At 46.1% G+C, this 23974-nt stretch overlaps 1 protein-coding gene and 1 pseudogene across 3 annotated transcripts in view; both read right to left on the reverse strand.

The window, feature by feature from the left end:
• Positions 1 to 927: 927 nt before the first annotated feature.
• Positions 928 to 1074, reverse strand: LOC116086763 (annotated as a pseudogene).
• Positions 1075 to 10246: 9172 nt separating this feature from the next.
• Positions 10247 to 23974, reverse strand: part of Pdia5 (protein disulfide isomerase family A member 5) — an 82101-nt gene continuing 68373 nt past the window's right edge. For all 3 annotated transcript variants that reach the window (XM_031363774.1, XM_031363773.1, XM_031363775.1), the window contains exons 12-17: positions 23744 to 23814; positions 23089 to 23249; positions 20624 to 20754; positions 17003 to 17073; positions 11249 to 11383; positions 10247 to 10485 (exon numbers count right to left, since the gene is read on the reverse strand). In XM_031363774.1, the coding sequence (XP_031219634.1) occupies positions 10405 to 10485; positions 11249 to 11383; positions 17003 to 17073; positions 20624 to 20754; positions 23089 to 23249; positions 23744 to 23814 (650 nt within the window). In that variant the 3' untranslated portion in view covers positions 10247 to 10404. The remainder of the gene's footprint in view (positions 10486 to 11248; positions 11384 to 17002; positions 17074 to 20623; positions 20755 to 23088; positions 23250 to 23743; positions 23815 to 23974) is intronic.

Raw genomic sequence — 23974 nt, forward strand, 5'->3', positions numbered from 1 at the left:
AAGGTAGAAAAGAGTAAAAAAAAAAAAAAATTTGCAGTGGTTAAAAACCAAAACAAAAGTGCAGCCCTTTAATCCCAGCACTTGGGAAGCAGAAGCAGGTGTATCTCTGAGTTCAAAGCCAGCCTGGTCTACAGATGAGTTCTAGGACAGCCAGATCTGCGCAGAGAAACCCTGTCTTGGACAAACAAACAAACAAACAAACCAAAACTACCAACAACCTTAACACCAAACCTAACAAAACAAGCAAAAACAAAAGCAAACACTCTACCCATCAAATTGATTATATTTCATTTTATAAGCAAAATAGTCACGTTACAAAAATGTAGACAGGAGAAAGGACAAAGCTTCTAGCCTCCATACAATCTGACCTAGACCTAGAATGTTTTAATCTCTGAGACTTACTGCTAAATCCTCTCACCCTTTCTTGTTCTTTCTGAGCTCAGGCTGGCTGATTCAACTCAGCTGTCCTGGCTCAAACTCCTCTCCAAGCTGAGTGATTTAATCTGGCCTCTTTCAGCTTCTGAATTGCTCTGCTTGGCCTCAAACTAACTCTGGCAATCTGTTCTAATCTTCTGGCCCCTTCTCATTCCCTGGCTCTTTCTGTCTTCATCTATAACTAGCTTGTTTTCTCTGTAAACAGTCTCTATAAAACTGTCCCAGTAAAGCTGCCTCCTCTTCCCTCTGCACTGTCCCTCATGTAGCTTAGCTTCCCTTTCTTCTCTCTTCTTATAAGAGTTGTAACTGTCAAATCTTTCTCTGATTCATCACTTTGTCTGCCACTCAATTAGACATCACTTTCAAATATGGCTATTTCTTTCTACAAATTAATTTTACCTTCGTTGTTTGGGATTAAAAGTGTACTAAGGGCAGTCAGAGGGATTAAAATTGTGTGCTAAGGAATGAGCCACACCATAACAATAAACAGGGGTTTTCAATAAATAACACAATCTGGGAGTTTACAATGTGACCAAATATCCTGAAATAAAACCATAGGGATCACCACATCTCATGTGCAATGGGTGAGCCCTAGGAAAGCTACCTTCCTGATCATGGTATCTCCCCTGCCAGAAGTATGATGGGAATACTTGGTTATCCTCATTTTAATTAAAAATACCTTGCTAACTTGAGGATATGAGGGCTCCTTATTGTTTTAATCTGTAATTCATTTTATCACTACCTAGGTCATACTTAAGGCATCTCTTCTTAGATGGACTTTGTAGCTCTATTTCCTTTTAATTATTATTAATGTGAGAATCACTCAGACTTGTCTTATATTAAATATGTAGCTATTTATACCTAAACATTAATATTTCAGGAGATCCATTTCTTCAAAGTTTTATTTCAATGGGGAATTTATGTTTGTAACTTTGTCATACAGCTATAACTCCAATAAATTTTTTTTCTCTACCTGCTAAATCAAGGTCTATAAGTTAGGGAGAATTTCTTTTACTGTAGACAAAAGAAGGGCAAATGAGGTAAAAAGACAGATTAGCAAAAAAGGCATGTTCATAAAGACAAGATACTATTATGCCTTGATATTGTTCGTGTTAAAATTTTATAGCCAAGTTCCCATCATTTTATATTCATCTTTTAATGTGTAATTATTTTAAATATAGACTATTATTCTAATTATCTTTAATTAAAAGCACTTTCATATATCAATGTATAGTCTAACAAAAAGGAGCCCTGGATTCATTCCATTTTTATAATACAGTCTCTAGTTCTCTGAAGTAATTTTATACGTAGGCAGTAACTCTTGGGGTGTTCCTTTAGATAAGCTATGAATTTTAAAACTAACTCACATTTTATTTTATTGTCCTACAAAAATAAATGCTAGAGGACTTTTCACTAAGTGTTTCTTGCCTTCATTAAGTACTTTTCTTTTATCTGATTATGTGCATGCTGTTTTCAATGAATACTAACTACTCTTATTTGGTATTCTATTTCATAGTGAGGAGGTAGATTCACCACAGCCTAATTATCATTATTATTCCATTAGCCAGGTAGTCCTCTGAGACCACAGGAATGTGTCCTGATATTTTCAGTATGGTCAATCATCAATCCATGGAATTAATGCACAATTAAGTCAAGTCACGAATATCCTGGAGTCAGATGGCTCATTTGAAAAGACTAGGATTAAGAAAGCATTTAGGGCAATTTCAAAATATATAGATTTTCTTCATTCCTTTTGAAAAGAGCACAATGGAAGTTTACACAACAGTATCTGTTACCTCCCACTTACATGTGATGCCCTCCCCCTGGCTTTCTCACTGATGTATTATTCTAGCACTTAGAGGGCTGTGAAGGTGGCCACCTATTTGTATAAAGATGAAGGTGAGTCACCTTACTTTTACAGCTTCACTTCTCCTTCATTATTATATTCTTCCTTCCCTGCGGTTGGTCCCTTCTTTTTTTTTCTTTCTCTATTACCACCTTAATAACATCAAGGTCCTTGTTTGGGTTTCAATGTGAACCATTCCCCAGTGGCTCCTGTGTCTGAATCCCTGGTCTCCAGCTAATGGCACTGTTTAGAAGGTTGTTAACCTTTAGAAAGAGAATTCTTGCTGGAGGAGGTGAGTTACTGGAGCCACCTCACTTCTCACTGTCTCCTCTCTCTCTCTCTCTCTTTCTCTCTCTCTCTCTCTCTCTCTCTCTCTCTCTCTCTCTCTCTCTCTCTCTCTCTCTCTCTCTCTCTCTCTCTCTCTCTCTCTCTCTCCTCTCTCTGCTTCCTGATTGCAGATACAATATAAACAGTGCCTCATTCCTTTCCCACCTCAAAGGACTGTAGCCTTTCAAACTGGAAGCCAACATAAGCCCCCTCTCCCTTAAGTTGGTTCTTGTTAGGTGTTTGGATACAGTAGCAAGGAAAGTAACTCTTGGTATCCCACTGTCTTCTGTACTGTTGAATACTACCAACAACCTAGTTACATTCCTAGTTCAACAGAAACTTATTTTTCTTAACCCTATTTTTTCTTTGTAACATTTTGTTTTGATTTTCTTGCATTATAAAAGTAACTTATGTCCTTTATAAAATCTGCAAGAACACAAGGAAGAAAAGAGAAAGTAATGGGAGCTGTTATTTTGACTTCCAGAGGGAATTATCAAATTATTGATGTATTTCCTTTATTTCTTAACATAAAAAAGCCAAACACCTGGCATGATAGTGGGTTCTCCTGGCATTTCAAAGGTAGAGGCAGAAGAATGACAAGCTTAACATTACTCAGAGCAAAACATAAAAACAAAACAAAACCAAATAAATCAGGTTCACAGTAGATATGTTTCGTATCTAAATTTTTCAGTTCACACTTCCATAAGCATTTTGCCTGTCATTTGTGTGAAATCTTAAAATATTCTATTGAAAAGACATTGGCATATTGAGAAAATTAGTATGAAGTCCCTCATTATTTTATCTTTTCAAGACAATCACTTTTAAGTTTTGATAGATTTCTGGTCCTCCCCTCCTTTCTCAGATGCTCCAACACTAAGCCATACTTTCTACGGTAAATGTAACTTTTAAATAAAGCACCAAGCAGTTCTGGGGAGATGGTTCAGGTGCTTGCCATCAAGCTTGGTAACTTGATCTCTGGAATTCACATGGTGAAAGGAAGAGAAGTGACTCTTGTGAGTTGTCCTCTCACCCCACAGGCATGCCACAGTATGTGTGCATGCATGTGCACGTGCACACAGACAAAAATAGATGAAAAAAAAATAAGGCAAGTAAGAACCCACAAGAAGTAGTAGATCCTAGACTAGTTATCTATGATTGTAAAATAGCATTTCCAGGTCATTGCCTCTTCTGTGTCTTAGGCAGCACATCCATGGAGTCAAGCAATCAAAAATTCGAAATATTTTAAAAACTTGCATCTATAGTGAACGTGTATAAACAAGATTTTTGGCTACCCTTCCCTCACCAGTCTGTATAGCATTTATACAGTACTGGATATCATAAGCAATCTGGAGGTGACATAAGTGCATACAGGCTACATGCAAACACTATGTCCCTTTGTGGGAGAGATCTGAGCATCCGAAGACTCTGAGATTCACTATGGGTAGGAATGGCTGTTGAATTAATTCTCTACCCATACCAATGGAGGGATATACTTGCCACACTCTGAATTTGGAGAGGGGAAAAATAACAACAGTCCTTTGTTAGTCACTGGCTCTACCAGCCAGAAATTTCATTTTGCCTGCGTATCACAGAGCTCTAGGCAGGGTTGGGATTGGGAGGGCCTAGGTACATGTAAAGCAGGAAGGTTAGTAGGGGATGGGCTGAACATGTGCATAATAAAATGCTATCTTCCAGATCTGGTGTCTTCAGAATGCGCTTCAAACCTCCCCTGCCCCTCCCCACCCTCCAAGCTTGGTTTACTGAGATTCACTCTGTGAGCTATCATTATCAGTAATTCTCTTCTTCTGACACCTCTTTTATTTTCCAACAAGTCAGAGACTTTTGAAAATGAAACGTCTGCTTGCATTCAGATAAGCTACTGTAAGTGTCCACATATGACTTTACCTCTCACTTAAAGAATTCTGAAACCAGAGCAATTTCTGCAGTAACTAGATGATGGGAAGGCAGTCGGCAGATGAAGTCTGTACTGAAGTCTGGGTCCTGCTGAGTCCTTACCGTTCTGTTAGAGGAGGTGTTCGCTTGGCAGACTCCCAGCCTGGATGCTAGACTGAACACCCAAGGATGTGGTAGCACTCGAAACACTACACAGGAGGCTCACTCACTAGTCCAGACCAATAGAGTGATAGGATTAGCATCACTTGTTTGCTACTTTTGAGTCTAATGGTTGAGATCTTTGGAGCTGCATGGATCCTGTCTTGTGCTGATAACCTGAATGGCTTTATATAAATCCTACTAAACGTACTTTAGAAAGAGTCTTCGGGAGAATTAAAACTGGCAATGGATCATAAACAACATAATTGCTTCATCAGAACAAAGCATTTCTAGTTTTTTAGAGAATTACGCTCTAAATTTAGAGAAAATGTCTCCCTCTTGATTTTTTTTTTCTAAGTATGTTTCTAGCTTTGCTTCCATATATATAAACACTTAATGCTCAAAAACCTTGGGAGATTGGATCCAGGGAGTGTCCTCAGATATCAAACTTCTCGAATGTCTAAGTCTTTTTATATAAAATGACATAGTCTTTGCATGCAGCCCATACATATCCTTTCATATGCTTGGTGAAATGACACCCAGGACTGAGAACCACCCCCTTGGGAGGAGAGGTAGAAAGCTGGTAAGCCACTCTTTCCCCAGTGAATGAAGCAGCAAAAAATACTCCTGTGACTAAGGGAAGCCAGCTCCTGGCCTTTCTAGCTGAGGTATGATGCTGTTGGCATTCCTTCCTTCCATTCCAAGGTCAAGGACTCAGGGCCTGCGCAGCTGTGGGCACAGAGGTCAGAAGGTCGTCCGTCCTCTTCCCTGGGACAGTCAGAGTGAAGTGAGTCACATTCAGAACTTCAGTGTAGGCCCCGGAGTCAGGGATAAGGCCAACTCAAGGACATAATGACCGTTGTTCTGGAGATGAGGTTTGCAGAACTGGAAAGCAGGTAGTGACCATGCAGCCTGGGCCACGTGTGCCTCATTTAGCCCTCCCACTAAGAGAAGGCACCATCAGTTTGCACTTAGGCTGCGCTTGCTGTGAGAAGGCACCCACACATCTGGAACCATCCATCTACCATCTCGTAACCCATATAATTAAAGCAGCTTGTTCAAAGCCCACGTGGCAAGGAACCTGGTTTTAATGAGCTTGCCTTCCTTGTCTCGACAAGGAAGTTTAATGTCTTAAGTTTATTGGACCGTCACGTGAGCAGCCAGACTTGTGTCCAATGACAGATGTATAAGACACAGCCAAAAGGGTGAGGAAGTCCTCCAAAATTCGTCTTTTGAGTTTGTGATGGAAAGTGACCTCTGTTAAAAGAAAAGGAAAATGCACGAAAATGCACACGCAGTGTGAAACGTTTTGGCAAGCTAAAATAAAGATGAAGAACAAGACAAAATGTTAAGTGCGAGAGGCTCAGCAGTTAGGGGCACCGATTGGCTGCTCATTCAGAGTACCCAGGTTCGATCCCCAGAACCCACGTGAAGGCTCTCAACTGTCTATAATTCCAGTTCTGGGAGATCTAATGCCTTCTTCTGGCTTCTGCCTCCTGCAGACAAGCAAGTAGTGCACAGAGAGACATCCATGAAGGAAAACACTCCCACACATAACATAAAAAATTAATTGTACCTTATAATTATATACCAAATGAAACTTGCTAAGATTTTTTAAAATTGTAATTTCCAGAGCTAATGTATTTAGAAAACCAGGAAACTTCACTTACTGAGGATACGAATATGTAAATTTCTAAAGAAAGACTCACAGATTACAGACCTAACGAATAAGGTTAAATCCATAAAGTTGCTTCTGAAAATGTATAAAGTAACACAAACAGAAATGTCTTTCCCAGTATTATACATGAGTAGACACACACACACACACACACACACACACACAATAACAACAACAATAACAAAAGCCCAACTGTAGCATAAGGCCAGTGACAGGTTGCAAGTAAATCTTTCCTGGCCTCCCAAGGAGGTCACTAAACAATGAATAGAAATCCTTAGCAGCAAAGAGTCATCTGACCGACAATAGCTATTGAGGACTACTGGAGCCATTCGTGACTTAAAATTTTAGTATGTTTTTCTGTACTTGTCAAGGTTTCTTACATGTATTACTTTGAAAAATCAGTTAAGAAATAACATCCATGAAAATGAATTGTCAAGGATTGATCTGTAAATAGTGCCAGAAGATTTTGATGGATTTTGTTGGCGGGGAGACTTACTTGTATGGGATTAACCAAGATGTAATATCTAATGAATGACTCATAGTTCTTTCTGTGTGTGTGGGGTAGGGTCTCATGTGGGCTTTCATGTCCAGGGCCCTGGGTCTAACCAGGGGGAAGAATAACATACAGTAAGTTATGCATGGGGTATATACTGTAACATCTTCAGTGAATACCAGACACAGAACCATAGATATGTGTTGTGCATATCTGATATAGAACTTTATATATGTATGTTTTCTATACATATATACCTTAGTGCATTAGGGTCCTCTGGAATAACAAAACTTATAGAATGAATCTCTCTCTCTCTTCCTCCCTCTGTATAATATATATATGTATATATATATATATGTATATATATGTGTGTGTATAGATAGATAGATAGACAGACAGACAGGCAGACAGACAGACAGATAGACAGATGGATAAAGGGAATATGTTAGATTGACTTATAGGGTGTGGTCCAGCTAATCTAACAATGGCTGCCTATGAACTGAGAGTCTAGGAACCTAGTAGTTGCTCAGTCCACAAAGCTGTAGCCTCAGCTGGTTTCAGTATATGCCAGAAGCTGAAAGAAGTAGGCTCTAATGCTGGGGAAGGAACAGACTTGCCAGTGAGCACTACAGCAAGTAGGCAAAAAGCAAGCGCTCCCTTCTTCCATGTCTTTTATAGCTTGCCACAGAAGGTGTGGTCCAGATTAGAGATAGCTCTTCCATGATCAAAATCTGGATTAAAGGTTTATCCTCCCACCTCAAAGATATGGATTAGAAGTAGGTCTTTCCATTTCAAATGAAGTAATTAAGAAAAAAAAAAATCCCTCACAGGTGTGCCCAGCCATTTTTGGTTTTAGTTCATTCCAGATGTAGTCAAGTTGACTCCCAAGAATAGCCATCAGTTAGGAAAGCTTAATTTACAAATTAGGTATAATAGAGGATAGATACTAATAAAGTACTCATAACAATATACTATAATAAAAGCTATCTGAACGCTGTCTTTCCCTCTCAATCTACATTACTATAGGGTGCTTGCCCTTCTTGTGACGGGGATGATTACAATGCCTGAGTGACAAGATTTAGAAGCTTAATTCAGGCATTGTAATGGAGTGCCGAGCTACTGTTCTTGTGGTTCTCAGTACAGCATGCAGAACTCCAATGGCTAATCTGGGAACACTCAAGATGGGACCTGTTGACTGCTGTCCTTCCCTCAGAGAAGGAGGTAGTGCGGAGGGTTGCCTGGCTGTTCCTCCTGCACCTCTCTACCAGCACATGTAATTTAACCCAATTTCATGGCCTTGTGGTCCAGGGAGGTGCTTGAGTATTTAGTGTAGACAAAGTCAATGGAAATTCGGGAGGGGACTACATCCATGCAACTATGGGAGAGTCATCATTCATGTTGGAGACTTTCCAAGTGATGTTGTTGATTTGGAATCACTGAGCTCCTGGTGACTCTTCATATAGCTTCACGAGTAGCCCAACAAACTCACTGGCTCCCAAGGTTGGACATTGGTAGAATAGCATTCCAGTTTGTAATTGTAATTGGTACCCTTTAAGGAGGGGGCAGACATTTGTCTACATCTCTCTGGGAAACCAGTTCCCACAACAATTTCTCAATAGGAAGATGGCTTAACTGTGGCATTCCATACCACAGAATGTTGCTTGGCAATAAAACAAAGACTGAAGTGGAAACTTGAAGGTTCTTTGGAAAGTTGGTAGGATGGTGTTTTGCTGGGGCAAACATGTGAAGGAATGTTTCGTTAAAGTGGACACAGGTGTGAAAGGCTAAGCCCGACTCATGGGGGAACCTTTCACTGAAGCAGACACAGGAGAGAGGATGTTCTACTAAAGCAAGCACATGGAAGGACATGTGATGAAGGATTCTTTGCTAACAACAGGCATGTATTGGTCCACCTTGCACAGTATAGTTGAGTTGCATTTGTCGGGACTCCATGGAGAGAAGTGCACAGGGAAACTTGTGATGTTGTGCTGCAGTTTGTTGCATTTCAATGGACTTGGGATGACTGGATGCACTTGCTGAGGCAAAATTTGTACTGAGACAAGGCACGTGGAGGACGCGTGATGCTTGGCGGGTATAAATAGGACTCCATGGAGTGACACTTGGCTTGCTGGTATACCTAGCTGTGCAGTGCTTATGGGTCTCAAGTCTTTGCTGATCCTCACTCCCCTGAGGCACAGCTGAGAACTTCTCCTGGTGTCCCTGTCGATCCTTCCTGTTGACTTAAGCCAAGGCTGAGGCCTGGCTGTCCCTGCTAGGTTGTGTCACCAATGTTGCTAACCCAACTCTACTGAACTGGACTGTTGAGGTGTTTGTGAGTGGATGGAGCTGCCGCTGCCTGCTATCCTGTGAACTGAACTGCTGGTTTCCAGACAACACAGACAGGAGTTGCTCCAAAGAACCTTTCTAAACAGGTCCACCCCCAGGCTCCCGTATCCTTTCTTTTCCACTACCTCTGGTGGATGGTAGGCTACAAAGGAGGTTAAAGCATTTAAGAACCATCATTAAAAATAAGGTGTGAAAAAATAAACTTACACCAAACTCTTTATGCAACGACTCTGGTGGATCTCATGGACACTGCACAATGATAAAGGCCAAACTTGACTGTTACATGCCATATGATTTCATTTATGTAATAGTCCTTAAGCGAAAGAACATTAGAGAGATGGAAAACAGGCTACTGTTTGTGAGGAGGAGAGGTAGCAGAAAGAGGTTTTTGGTGTAGGACAAGCTTGTTCTAAGGTAGCCCCCATAACCAAAACCAACTCAGGAAGAATAAAGTTGGAAGCCTCACACTTTCTGATTTCAAAATTTACAAAACTATAGCAAGATAGGGAGGTACCAGCATAAAGAGAGCATATAGGAAAATGGGATAGAAAGAAAGCCCACACAGATGAGCAAGTGGTTTTCAGCTGCAGTGTCCATACCATCTGAAGAGTACAACACTTTCAACAAATGTTCCTGAGGAAACTACATATCTGCATGCGAAATAACGAAGCGGGACACTTTCAGCACCTGCAAACATTAACTAAAAACGAACAAAACCCCTCTAAGGATTGAAATTATACAACTCTTAGGTGGATGCACATCGGAAAGGACACCAAATCTGACAGCTCTCTAGGCAGGACACCAGAAGCACTAGCAGTAAAAGAAAAAACAAAATAGCAAAAGTAGTCTGTCTGTCCATCATTCCGGAGCGCCCCTCCCCCCACAGTGCTTTGTGGTCATTTCTCTGTTCCACTCTCTGATGACTGACAAGACTGCAAACCCCATGTCCTCTCCACCTTCCAAGACCTTTCGGGATACAGGTGGTGGTACTCAAATGAGCCCACCTCTCAGAGATGTTGTGGAGGGTAGGGAACAAGACTCTGCATTCGAGGGCTCGTGAACAACATGCTCTACCACTGAATAAATGGTTTAATTTTATTTCAAAATTGTACAAAAGGCCATACTTGGCTATAAAAAACTTTGTCTTCAGCACACGTGGAAATTCAGAAAGAACAAAATAGGTATCATTCACAGTGTAAAGGGCGGGCTCCCTTGTAGGAAGCAGGATTACAGCTCCTCCCTCCTTTTCTCTAGTCTCTTGAGGTCTCCCTCCCGGAGGGTTCGGATGAAACTGGTAAATCCAGATTCCTGCAGGATATGAAAGGAGAGAGAGAAAAAAAGGACTTAAAACTAACCCTGAGTGATGTGCACCCTCCAGTCCCCCAACTCCTGGGCAGAACTGTTGAGGTTTAGTCTTTTGCTATCTATTGTAATGCTAAGTGCAGACCCCCAAGACATGGTTGTCCCAGAGGCAGAGAGAGTCTATATATACACCTTGGCCTCAAGTTATTTCTGATTGGTAAATAAAGATGCCAACAGCCAATAACTGGGCAGAAGAGACATAGGTGGAGTTAGGTTTCTAAGGCTTGCGGGCAGTCGGAGGAGGACCGGGAGGAGAAGTGCAGGAGAAGGAAAGAGAAGCCACCATGGATAGGAGTAAAGAAAACATGGCCTCGAGGGCTGGCCAATTGGAGTTAAGAGCAGTACAGATGAAACATAGTAAGGAATAACTTGGGGTTATCAATGGGAAAGTAGATTCTAATAGCATAGTAGGTAGATATCTGCCCAGCTCTTGTGCTGTTTGAGGCTTATTGTAAACATAAGGGTTGTGGGTGTTTTTTGTCTGGGAACTAAATGATCTAAGGCTGGTAGAAGCCCCAGGTAGGGAATTAAAATAATTTCAACAACACAGAAACGCAGGGGGACACTATTAGCTATGGTATGCCCCCCACCTGGCTCCCAGCAGGGTGAGGATGTCCTATGTGTCCTGTCAGACTGGAGTGTCCTAGCTGACTGCTGATGCTCCCGGTCCACCCTCTGCAATGGCTGCTTCTCAGTCCACCCCACTCACCGTGCGGTCACTCTCATACTTTTCTATGAGCTTCCCGTAGTGGTAGTAGTGGAAGGTGGGGTAGGCCTTCACGGCCTCCTGCTGACACAGGTCTTGGTTCTTGTCCTTGACACAGTCTACAGCAGCACAGGCAATCTAGAGGGTGAGGAGGGGAGGGTCAGTGAGATGTCACCAGTTGCCACATCTGCCAGGGGCAGTGCTGGACTGAGGAGAAAGACAAGAATGTGTTGTACTCCAGCTTCCTAAGGGCAAATCTTGCCGGAACGTCAGGACTCATGGAAAATAACCAGCCACTTGGCGCCTCAGCTTCCTCGGATAATGACCAATCCAGTGATCAGGATGTTATGAAGACCAAGAGGATTCAAATGAGGCCTGTCAGCACATGACCAGCATTTGGCAAGTGTCAGCTGCTATGATACTCAGCTCCCACTGACCCGGCTAGGAGGCTAGCACCTGTGCAGGGCACTGGATAGATAAAGGCCATTCACAGTTGGGTGTGATCTGAGCTATCATGGGGTGGCCCGGGGTGCCAGTACACCAAAGGCATTCTGCATCATTCACCATCTGAGCCAGGTCCTAAGGATGGAGAACGCAGGGGGTACATTCAGAAGCTGTTATGGAGTTCAGACTCACTAAGGTAAGCAGGTTTTGGTAGGAAAGTTCTTCACACGGACTTCGGCCTCATCTGGTCCACCGAACAAGCTGCCTCTATAGGGGCAGCTCTTCCTTGTTTGTTTTTCTTTCAAAGTAAGAGGGTATGAAGTAGAAGTTGGGGTGCTTTTACTTGGCTGAAGGCCACACACTGGGCGGGATGAGACAGAGTCAGCCAGAAGCAATACACAAAGCAACATCTCAGGGAAGCAGGCTCAGATGAGAGGCAAGTCCATCCTCTTAACATGACCTTGATGAAGTCCAGCCACCAAGCGCTGGCTACGTTAACAAATGAGATCATTCTAGAGCCTCGAATGCTGCCTGCCTACATCTCTGAGACAATCCAAGCGGCGACTCAGAATTCTGCCTGCTGCCTATTCACTAGGCAGGGGCTGCTCTCCAGGGAAAAGTGCTTCGCAGGCCCCAGCAGTCATGGCTACTGGTCATTCACTATGCACCTAGGCAGGTGGCCACCTTCTTATGAGTTGCAAGACTGGCAGCTAAGGTGGGCAAGGGGGTACATTCTCCCCATCCTGCCACGAGAGCGAGAGCACCATTTCAGTGCTCCCTCACCTCAGGCTTCCCTTTGTATCTTCAGCCCGATTGTTTTATACAACAAGACTTTGGAGGCGACGTTTGCAAACTCGCTTGAACATAATCCATAGCTGGCTCGAAGGCCCGTTCTATTTGGCCCACAGAGAACTTAAAAAGAAAATAAATTTGAATTAGCTGCCAATGTGGAAGGAGCCAGAAGATTTAATATAAAAAATTTGGCTTCCAGTTTCTCTACAAACATCAGAAGATTGGATGGCACTTGCCCTGCATTCCCACAGGCAGCGGCTGGCTGGGCAGACCGGCATCTGTCTCCTTCCGGGAGGTTAACCCGGCCCTTCACCAGCACCCACAATGAGCTCAGTTTGCTTGGGCTAGCAGCTGGCCGCAATGGGCTCCTGAGAACCCCGGCTCATCTTCTAAATTGTGTTCTCAATTAGTTAGAGACACAAGGCAGATGCTCCTGTGGTCGCCCAAGTGTAGAGTTTTTTGTTTTTTTCTCCTTTGGGACAAGTACATCTGACTCCTCAGCCACCAGCTCTGGGTCCACTGTAGCCGGCCTGGGCTGGGGACCATTGCTCCTCTGTTCAGGATTTGATGAACATTGCTCCAGGCTGCTACTCCCCCTGCATCCACTTTAAATTATGAATTCCACTTGTATACGTGCCCTGGAGCTGTTGGAAGTATAGAGTGTATGGTTTTATAAATCTATTAAATTAAAAATGTATACTTGAGAATCCCTCATACTAGCTGTCAGCCACGTACACGGAGTGCAGTGTCTGGCTGCAAAGGGGGAATCCATGCTCCACTTCTACAGGAGTCAAGCGTGGCCGAGATTCTTCAAGAAGAAGCTGTCCTCTGAGCTGCCCACCTCACCTGCCTGTCCCATCAAGACCTACTTGTCACTGGTCACCTGCACTCAATACCCCCACACTACCACAACTTCTACAATGTAGCTCTAGCCTTGTCTTCCATCAATGACATGGATTCCTGGACTCTGTGTCTGTGTCCTTAAGGGTCCTCAGCCAAGGACCTGCTCTGACACCTCAAGTCTTGACTTAAGAGCTTCACCAAGCCCTCAAGTTGCAGAAGACTAAGGCTAATATCGTGTAAAGGGTCAATGACAAATTCCCTGGTTTCCTGGACCTTTGAGTGGGACAACCCTGTGGCTCACGTCCTGGGAGGCCTCCTAATGGCCACCCGCCCATAGCATTCCTCCTTTGCCTTCTTTCCCTTCATCTTACTTTCTCAGCTTCCTGTGGGACTTCCTGCGATCTCCTCCCAAGAACATCCCCCTCACATGGGTCCTGCTTTGGGAAAATTCGAACTGGCAATGCTTGTGGTTCAGATTCTGACTTGGCCCCTTTCCAGCAAAGGAACTGGTTTAGGGGATCCCATTTAACCCCTCATGGACTCTAGATTCCATACCAAGAAAGTGAGGAACGGAATAGGAATAACACCTACTCCATCAAGCGACTGCGAGGATCACATGACTCACTGCTCACTGTGGGATAAAAGTCCCCACCGTCGTTAACATTCTGCTATTCAATTCTCAGTCAATTCTGCTGTTTAGTTAACATTCATGGGGGTCTAAAGCATCAAGGCATTTCGGGATTTCAAGGACAAAGGAGGCTACAGATGGACAGGAACACCAAATGATCTCTAGCCCCTGTGCAGATTATAGCGGCAATGTGAGTCAGTCAGAGGGGGGCACCACAGTCCTGTGACCTCTCTTGGAATGAATGACCTTTCCACTTTCACTGGCTCCTCCTCCTTGCCCAAGCTGGGCATACCTTAGAGTGAAAGGTGAGCCCCTCCTTGCCAGTTCAGCAACCCCTAGCCTCTATTCCTATCCAACAGGCTTCCACCATGGGCACCCCTATCCTCCAGGCCATTGGCTAACACCATCACTCACAGCCTGTAGCCCTTCTCCACCAGCAAGAGAGCGTGTCAACTGATAAAAGTCCCCAGCTAAGCTCCTGGGAGGGGATTTAGGCTCCCTGGCTAAAACATGAGCTGCCTCACACAGCTTTATTGATTCAGTAAAATAAATCTCTGCAGGAGCTAATATTGACTTTGGCTATGAAAATGGAAGTGAAAATCCAACTGCATATTGATTGGGGAAGGAACCGAGAATGGCTGTTGGGTAGGAAACAATACAATTCCAGCTGAGAAGTGGCTGCAAGTGTGTGAGAATGAACAGGGTGTCAGGGCTACCGATGACCCACAGGTTATCCTTGGGCAAAGGGCATAGCTCCTTTTCAGGCCATAGTCCCTCCAAAGTAAAAGCAAATGGGGTGAGCCAATGACCCCCAGATACCAGTGTATGGCTGGCATAAGGGCCAGCCAGCTCTTACAAGTTTCCAATTTCTGCAAGCATCCCCCAGAGCCTCCCATCTAGCCCATTTAACCATGCTGGTTAAAGTATGGTACCCTGCTTTGGGCACAGAATGGGCACTACTCATCTTAGTTTCAGGGCCACACACTGGCCCCGAGAGCAGTTACTATGACTACTGAGTATTCTAGGAACCTTAGGTAGGTCAGCTTCCCAGACAGACAGACACATCGAGACATGGAATAAAGGAGGGTAGAAGGAGGGTCAGAGGGAATGGGGTGAAGGTGTGAACCTAGAAAAGAGCTAGCATATGTCAGACAATGAAGAAAAGATGGATCTGTGCTTAGGAAGGCATGAAGGAAATGGGGCCCTAAACATCACAATGAATGGGAAGGAAGAGAGAGGGTAGCTCTAGGATCCCTACTGTGGACTTAGCAAGCCTGGCTTCAGAAGGCCCTAGCAGTGGTCTAATAGAAAAACAGATCTCATGGTAATATGGGCTATACTCTAAGATTTCTCTGGTCACCTTAGTCCTTAAGATGACCCCCCCCCCCAAACACACACACCATATATGCCAGAATAGTCAGTTCAAACTCTGGCATTAAGCAAAGCCTCAGCCTTCAGAAAGCTTCAAGGACCCCCTAGAGCCCATGGGCACTTTGAGCAGCCTTAGGAAAGGGAAGCTGCCCACTTTACTCCTTCTCCTATCTTCCTGGAGCCATTTGTGCTCCAGCTCAGGGAGATGTGTAATGAGATGGACTGACAACTATTCCAGTCAGGTAGGCAGCCAGGCTATGGTGGACAGCATTGGCATTCCCAGGGCAGAGACAACCACCAGGCAAGTGCCAGGCCAAAAAATAGAAAGTTTGTGGTCCTTATCACCCACCCCACTCCCTTAAGATCGAGGAGGACTTCGAGGGCTTAGCCAGGGCTTGCAGGGAACAGTCATACTCTCTGAATGCAGGGCAGGGCCTCAGAGTCTAAGAAGAAGCTTGTCCTACGGGTCCTCACTCCCCATATTTGTGCCTCTCCCAGCCTGGCTTCCTGAATTAGTAAGTTCTCACCATCCTATCTCTGGTGCTCTCTCAAAGTGCAGCAAGGTATCCCGGCACCTACAGTTCCACCTCTGTCATTCTAGAGGTACTTGCAGGCCTACCTCCATTTGTCCCTGTCAAATTCTCACCATGCCCAGGACAGTGAGCTATCTCTGCTCACACTCGAAGCCTCACCTGCTCTGTTGTGGTAGAATTCTTGAGTTTTCTGGGACAGTCTATTGTGAGAAGTCTGCTTAGCTTGGGCCAGGACCAGTGGAAGGATCTCACATGGGAAAATAGGGAGTTGTAATAGCAGCACATGTGATTCAGGGTCCAGTGTGTGTACATGTTCCCGTATAAATCCAATGAAGCCTGGTATATGACAGGTTCCTATGACTAAGTCCAAGGGCTGGAAACAAACTTTGCCACCATTTCTACCAGTCCCCATAGGATAGGATGAATAGGGAATTTAAGGACTGGGGACATAGCTCAGTAGTAGATTGCTTACCTAGTAGTCTCCAGCCCTGCCCTCGAATAGACAACAAATAACAAAGACCTTCTAGAAGGGAACTTGGGGGCTGGCGAGTAAGAGAGTGTCCCTGAGCTCTGGGGTCCTGCCCTGCTTTAAGAGCCACCTACCCACCCACGAGTGGCGGTTCTATTCCCCTGCTGCAGAAACAGGCCTGGCACCCACTCCTAAATCCAATCTGCAGCTCCAGCTTGTTAATTTTATGCTTCGTCAGCTGGCAGTTGCAGGAGCCTTTAGCTCAGGCAGGCCGAGGATCCTCTGGCATAGTCTGGTTCTCCTCCACTGCAGCCCTCCTCCATTTGACTTTTGTGGGGTTCTTATTTGTATTTTTAATTATATAAGTAACGCATGACTACGATCCTACTGTAAAAATGTTTGAGCAGTAAAGAAAAATGAACACATGCTCTTTTTACACCCCTCCTCCACGGAAATGGTGTAACACTCTTAGCGTACACCTCCAGTTGCTTTTGCGGCAGAAATCCAGTTTTGTCTGCCGGGTGAAGAGAAAGAATGTCCTGGTTCCCGAGAATGATCCTGCTCACAGGTCTGGGCAGAACGGAACACAGGGTCAGGGAATCTAGCCCACCAGGAAGAAGATGTAAAAATTAGCATAAGGCAAACTGAGGGTGGGATGAAAGATGGGCAGTCCTTACCTTGCGGTCCTCTTTGAAGGCATCAGCTGTGGCAGTGAAGTGGGGGATGGCCTTCTTACAGTGTGGGCACCCTGGGTGAGAAGGGACAAAGTCACACACCACTTTCTGGAACTCTGGATAGTCCTCTCTGGGAGCCCCACATCCTGCTCACCCTATCTGTCAGGGTCCATGTGTTAGCCTTGCCACTCAAACCTCTCCCACATCTTGCCTTTGCAGGAGTCGCTGCTTCGATTCTGAGGACAAGGCCCTAGAACCTCTTACCTGCCTACTGGTCTAAAGGGAGGTTGGTGTTCTGCAGACACTGCCCTGGAGACCAGAGGAGCTGGATCCACAGTGCAGAGGGACTTGGGAAAGGACCATAGTGCTCAGGACTCCCCAGGTCTATCACACTGCCCCTAGCGATGATGGTGGGTCATCTCTCCACTTTGTGGCTAAGGAATAGGTATTTGGAAGATGGGCCAAAGGTAGTAACTCTACGCACGGTCCAAGGCTCCTGCTTTGCTGACATCCTCCTCCCCTTCTATAACTTCTACCCCTTTCTACAATCTACAAATGAGGCTAGGGGAGACGTGTGCAGTCATCTGCAGCCCCCCAGGCCCTGTCCCAGGGAAAAGGCCCAGAGAGTGGAGGGTTGTGGCATTCTACTGATGAGACAGACTTGCTTCTTGGTCTGTGCCCCGCTCTGAGCCCCTCCCACTGAAAAGTACTACAGAAACCTGCTTGTGGGCCATTTTCTCCTGTCAGAGAAGCTAGGGAAGACACAGGCCACACTGGCCTTTCCCTCAGGGTGAACACAGCAGAATCCAAACCCTCCATTCTCACGTTCAATCACTAGATATGAGTGAACAGAACTGCCGCGGGGGACAGCTCTGACCCTGACAATGGTAATCAGATCTGAGGAAAACAGGTGGGAGGGGTCACACGCCTGCTGAGAGACCTGGACCCAGCCAACACTTCCTGACAAAGGCCTGTCCATCCCACCTGGGGAGGCAGACACAGCCGACTCTGCAGGGAATCGAAATGGCTTTGCTCTTCCGATTTTGCCTTTTTAGAATGAGATGATAATGACTGGCATTTCAAAGAGCTTTGTGAGACTAAATTAAGACTGAGCTACAAATTTAATCTGAATTTAGCATTTGAGTTGGTTCCTGAGATGGGTGGGACCACCCATATGGCCAGACTTGGGGAGCAGCCAGCTGGCTCCAGAATAGAGTGGGGATGATGGGGAAGGACCTGGGGATTTCCCAACATCTGATCCAGGAAGGCCCCATGATGGTTATGGGTTATTTCGGAAGAAATGCGCCCACAAGGCAGATAATGGGCAGACGACTCTCCACCTACCTAAAATGGCAATTATAAGTAGCATCACTAATTTGACCTAACAGAGACACAAAGCTGAAACTCATGAAAATGTCATAGTACAGAGGAGGGATGTTACATAATTTCAAAACATTTAAAGAGCACATTCCATTGGTACAGCCATGCCGTGGGCAGCTACAGGCCCCGCGAAGGGTATGGGCCTAGTCACAGCACTCACACAGAGTGGGCTGAAAACCATCTACCTCGGGCCTCCCAACCCAGCTTCACTATTAATGTTCCCTTTTTAACCTTCACTTATTGAAAAAGCATAAAGGCAACTGTCAGCCTAGAGCTAATTCCTACACCATCAATTTAAAATATCGGGGCATCAGATGAATGGCTCCTTGCATCTCATTTTCTCGTTATCTAAAGAGAGAGGATGCCAGATGAATAACTGGTGGGGTGGGCTGTGTCAGAAAGTGCGTAGCATGTTTCTAGGAGGCACTGGGTGGGCCAGAGCATGCCATGGCTTTCTAAATGGGTGTCGAACATCAAGAAGCAGGAAACCATTAGGCCTCCTGATGTGGGAGGACAGAGGCAAAGCCTGTGGATGGGATGGAAGACCTCAACCCTGGAGGGCCAGCGTGAGTTGGGCTAGGAAGGGGGCTCCCAGGCAGAGAGGTGTGGGGTTAAGGAGGTGCTTGGGAGGCAGGCCTCAGGGAGAACGAAAATGGAGGAAGGCCAGATGTAATAGGCCAGCTTTTAAACCAGAGTTTTACCTGGTACTTGACATTTCTACCGTATTTGGAGTCTTTATATAAGTAAGTTAAGTGCATGCTTGCGTGTGTACAGCTCCCAAGTAAGTGCCTTACTATCAGAGAGCACAGAAAGACAGACATGTTTGTGCTTAGATTGCTCCCAGGAGGACTGGGGTAAATATGAAGACAGAAGAGTAAGGACCGAGCTCCTCCACAGTAGCTGAATCCTTCCACATGGCACTGTGACCACGACCCCACTGTGGAAGAATCCTGTCAGAGGTGACTGGGAGCTCAAGGCCCAGCAGGGATATGGCTCGTGTCTAGTCTTCGTGACGTTTACGTGGTGGCTAATTGCTGAACTGTAGCCTACTGGTTGCTCACAGAATCACTCTTCAGTTGTGCTTAGGGTCGAGAGTTGTCCAGGCTGCAGAGAGGGCTGGCCACTAACTTGCCACAAGACCTGGAGTGAGCCACAAAAATCCTGGGTCTCTGCCTTCCACCCTCCTTTGCTCTGAAGGAAAACATTAATTTTACAAACTTCATTCGGGCTTCCAGTCATACTCTGAGGGCAGGTGGAGTCTCAAAGGAACTCTGTGAGGGGCTTTGAAAGTAAGCACCACTCTGAGAAGAGGCCAAGGCTGAAGAGAAGGGGGCCTGCCAAGGTGTGCCTGAGGGATGGGGGTCTTAAGCCACGATCAACCAGAGCCTCTCGGACAGTTTAGGAGCCGCTGCAGGCTACTGACACTGAACAGTGGGGGCAGGAGCAGATCTAACAGGAGGGCTGGCTACAACCCAGTGGGTTTATGACTAGACAGAGTGCCTGGCTTCTCCGTAGACAGAGACTTTTATTATCCTCACTCCATTAAGCTGAGCTGTAACCTGGGGGGGTGTGGGGGGGAGAGGGAAGGGCAAGAGAAGAGTGGGAAATTCTAAGATGCCTTCCTTCTTCTAAGTGTCAATTAACAACTTCAAAATGGGAATGCACCCCCCACCCCCCAATCCCCATCCCCAAGGTCGTAGACCCCACCCTCAGCAGACGTGTCACTCCCTCAGCTTGGACTCTGATTAAAATGAGAATCACGGAGCTTGCAGGTGAAGGTGCCTTCCAGGTGCCATAGTGTCAAGCTCAAATAGATCAAACCCTCTAGGAAAAGCTCAGGGGATGGAGTTCTACGGCCTTGAAGGTAAACTCAGTGCTGGGAGGAAGAACAGGAGAACAGAAGAAATTGCTTGCGCGTGTGGGTGCTTGCACAGGTGCCTCCAGCTAAGTAGGGGACATACAGGCAGCGTGGAAAGACCCAGAGACCTGGCGAGAACTAGGAGACTAGTTCCTGCCACAAAAGCCTGTAGGTCTAGAAAGAGAAGGACATCCCCAATATGGGCAAGAACCTGATGGGGGCTGACAGGGGGAAGCAGTGATTTTTCTGGTTCTCTCAGCCTCTGGTGAAGTTTGGGAGTCCTACTTCAGGTATACATGGTTTCAGAGTTGACCAATAGCTGTCCTGCTATCCAGGATAGGGCCGAGCTCTCTCACCGGCCTCCTCATGACACACAAGCGACTTACAAGGGGCATAGAACATGACCAAGGTGTGCTTCTTCTTCTTCAGGGTATCCCGGAAGTTATCCCCTACCAGGTGGAGTACGCTTGTCTGCTGCTCTTCCCACGTGGGCTCTGGAGGTGGGGGAGCCTCAGGGCTGCAGGGGTGGGTGGGGAAGGGGGAGCAATCATGAAGAACTGTTGACAGACAGGTGCAAACCCCACCCAACCCCCAGCCACGGAGGAACACAAATGAACAAACTTTGCATTTCTTTTGGGATTTCATTTTAAAACCTTGGCTTAAACAACAAATCTGTACCAATCCATGAAGAGGTGGGAGACCTGGCATACCCAGGCATACCTGAACACAGGCATACCCCTGCTGTGGGGATTATCACCTCTTGCCAAGGCACAGAGCCTTCTCCACCTGCCTCCCTGGCAGCCTCCTAGTGGCCCTGAATGACCTTCCATTATCTTCTTTGAAGCTTTTGTTCTGAGAGAGAGTGCCAGTCAAGAAGTGAGTTGGGTCAGGGCCATTTGCAGATGTGTGACCTTAGGGAAAGTGACTGAACCCCTCCTCTAAGTCTCCATTTGCTTTTCTGTTACATGAGACATTGGTGTCAAGGATGGTAACTTAGCGCACAGGGTGTGTGTGTGTATGAAGCTACTGCTCAGCCCATCCCAGAGAAGCTGGGCATGCCAATCAACAGCAGTCACTGGATAAGTGTTAACTCTTTTCTGGTTTCTGCTTGTCCACTGGTCCCCTATCCCATTCTGCCCTACCCAAGGATGAAGCTGCTGTAGTTCAGATCTGAATGTCCCCCACAAAGCCTGTGTCTCCAGACTGGCACTGCCAGGCGATAGTGGAAATCAAGGTAGGGTGTGGTGGGAGATTTGTTTTAGATCACTGCCAGGTAACCAGACAAGGACACTGCCCAAACTGGAACTAGACCATGCTTTCTCTTTGTAAGTACATTATCTCAAGAATTTGATATAAGACTCCCATTAGCACTGACTAACACGGAGTCCTATGTATTTTGGAGACAAGGTCTTGTCATGTAGCCCAGGCTGGCCTAGAACTTACCTAGGACCTGGTTTAGGGTGGCACGGGGCCCCTCTGACCTGTGGCCTTTCCCATGTCTTTGTAACCCAGTGTCCCATGTCTCCCACAGCCTCCTCTTCCTCCAGTTCTATCCCGAGCCTCTGCCTCTCACGAGACCTTATGTGACTCCCAGGATCCTCAGCGGCTTCCGTGGCTGTGGGTACCATGAACTTGTCCTTTCACCCACTCCTGTTTCCAGCCAGAGGCCTTACTGTTACCTCAAACCCATCGAGACATGGAATATGTTATCTTCCTCTGCAGTCCCCCTTGTTTCCCCAAATTCTCTGTGCTTGCTGTAGTACCCCTGTGCTGGTGACCAAGACCAACCTGTCCCTTTTCTTAGAGCACCATGTCCTCTGGCTACATTGTTGGCAGTACCAACTTGCCTTCTCAGTTTCCCCAGCCCCTGAATGCTGTTTTTCTGGCTTACACTGGCAGGCACATATTAGCTACATGACTCTTGGCTAACTGTATGCCCAGTGGTAAACACCGTGTGCCTTGCCTGGTACTGTCTACTTGCCCCACTTCTGGATGACACCCCCTCCATCTTGTATCCCAGAATCACTGACTGTCCTGACACCAGAAGGCTCTCTTTTAAATGCATCAAAGAGCTATTGCTTGTCTCTGGGTGGTGTCCCTAACCTTTCTGAACTTAAATATCTTCTCAGTGGAACAGGAATAAAAACTCTGTCCGCAGTAGAGTTTGTAGATGAAAAGAGGCACAGTAAAACAGGGTCTAGGATACAACAAGGGTAGAGAACCTACCTCCTATAGTTGGGCCCTGAGTCTACTGACTTCCTAAGCAAGACAGGAACAGCAGGACTGCAGGACAGCAGGATAGCCACCAGCTTTAGAAACCAGAAAGCCTGGGAAACTGAACACTCTGAATATTTCAGAACTAGACTGTGACCACACCCCTCCTTGCTACCTTCTTTTCTCTTGTAAGAGGCACCTCCTGAGCTTCGTACTGTATGTGTTCCTATTCCATATACCGGGGTTTCTCTAACCACCATGCTGGGAGGCCCATTCACATCCTCTGAGTCCAAACTTCAGGAATAACAGTCTGAGAATCTGTATGTCTTAATATACATTTGCCACACCTGATGTGTACCGAATGTATGTCTAGGTTTGAGGAGCCAGCCACCAATAAGCCTGGGTCACACTCACTGAAGCTGACGGGACCACCTAAAATGGTGACGGTTGCCTTCAGACCTGCACAGGATTGTGACTTTATTTGACTGGGGGCATTAAATCTCTTGGCTTCTTGGGTCCCAATTCAAGGACAGGGGCCCATACAGTTCACATCTCTTCCTTCAAGGCCAAATCCAGGGGCTGGTGGCTACTAGTCAGGGCACCATCCAAGCCAAAAGACAACAAGACAAAAACTTACTTCTGCATCCACTCAATAAACTTCTTCTTTGTTCTGAGTGCAGGCACCGCTTGTGGCTCGCCATTCTTAAAATACTTCAGGGTAGGAAACGCTGAGATGTGAAATCTTTCTGCCAGGGCCTCGTTAATGGTGGCATCGACAGCTGCAAGGACACCAGAGCTCTGGGATGGGGGAAAGGCCAACCATGCATTACAGCCTCAGAAGTGGTGCTGCTGGAAAGAGGAGCCCGGTGCCGGCCCGCCCTCCCCGGGGGCCTGCCTGGGACATAGCAGATGTCTGGACCTCTGTGCTTACATATCACAGGGAGCACTCAAACCCCGGCACATCCTTCAGTTCTTACTGAATCTACCTCACCAACCATACTTGGCAGAAGAGGACCTGTTCTCAAGAGTCTGGGGCCCACAGAAAGGAGAGGAATAGGCAGAGGTCCCCCAGTTAGCTATAGGCACATGGTCTCATAGGCTTTCTGCCCTATTTGGTCCCTAGGAGGGACTATGTCTAACCATGATGATGCATTTATTACTAGGGGACACAGAGCTACTGTACACCTCTAGGGACAGGGAAAGTTACTTCGGGGCTTATAGAAAATCACAGTGACTCTAGAAGCCAGTGGCCCTTCAGAGAGAATAGCGAGAAATCCGGAAAGGAAGCTTACCTCAGCCTCTCCGTGGAGGACTTCAGCCGCGCTCTCAAACTCCGGCTTCATTTTCTTACAGTGTCCACACCCTGTAGAGAGAGTACAAGGAAAGGTATTCTCATGGCACGGAGGCCCTGGTACCTCTGAGCCGCCTCCCTGAGGCTGGCTGGCCTCCCTCTGGGAATCTGGGTACTGAGAGATGGGGACGATGACTGCCAGGTCAGAGAAAAGAAGTCTGCTTAGTCCTGG

Source organism: Mastomys coucha, unplaced genomic scaffold (genome assembly GCF_008632895.1).
Source record: "Mastomys coucha isolate ucsf_1 unplaced genomic scaffold, UCSF_Mcou_1 pScaffold12, whole genome shotgun sequence".
NCBI lineage: Eukaryota > Metazoa > Chordata > Mammalia > Rodentia > Muridae > Mastomys > Mastomys coucha.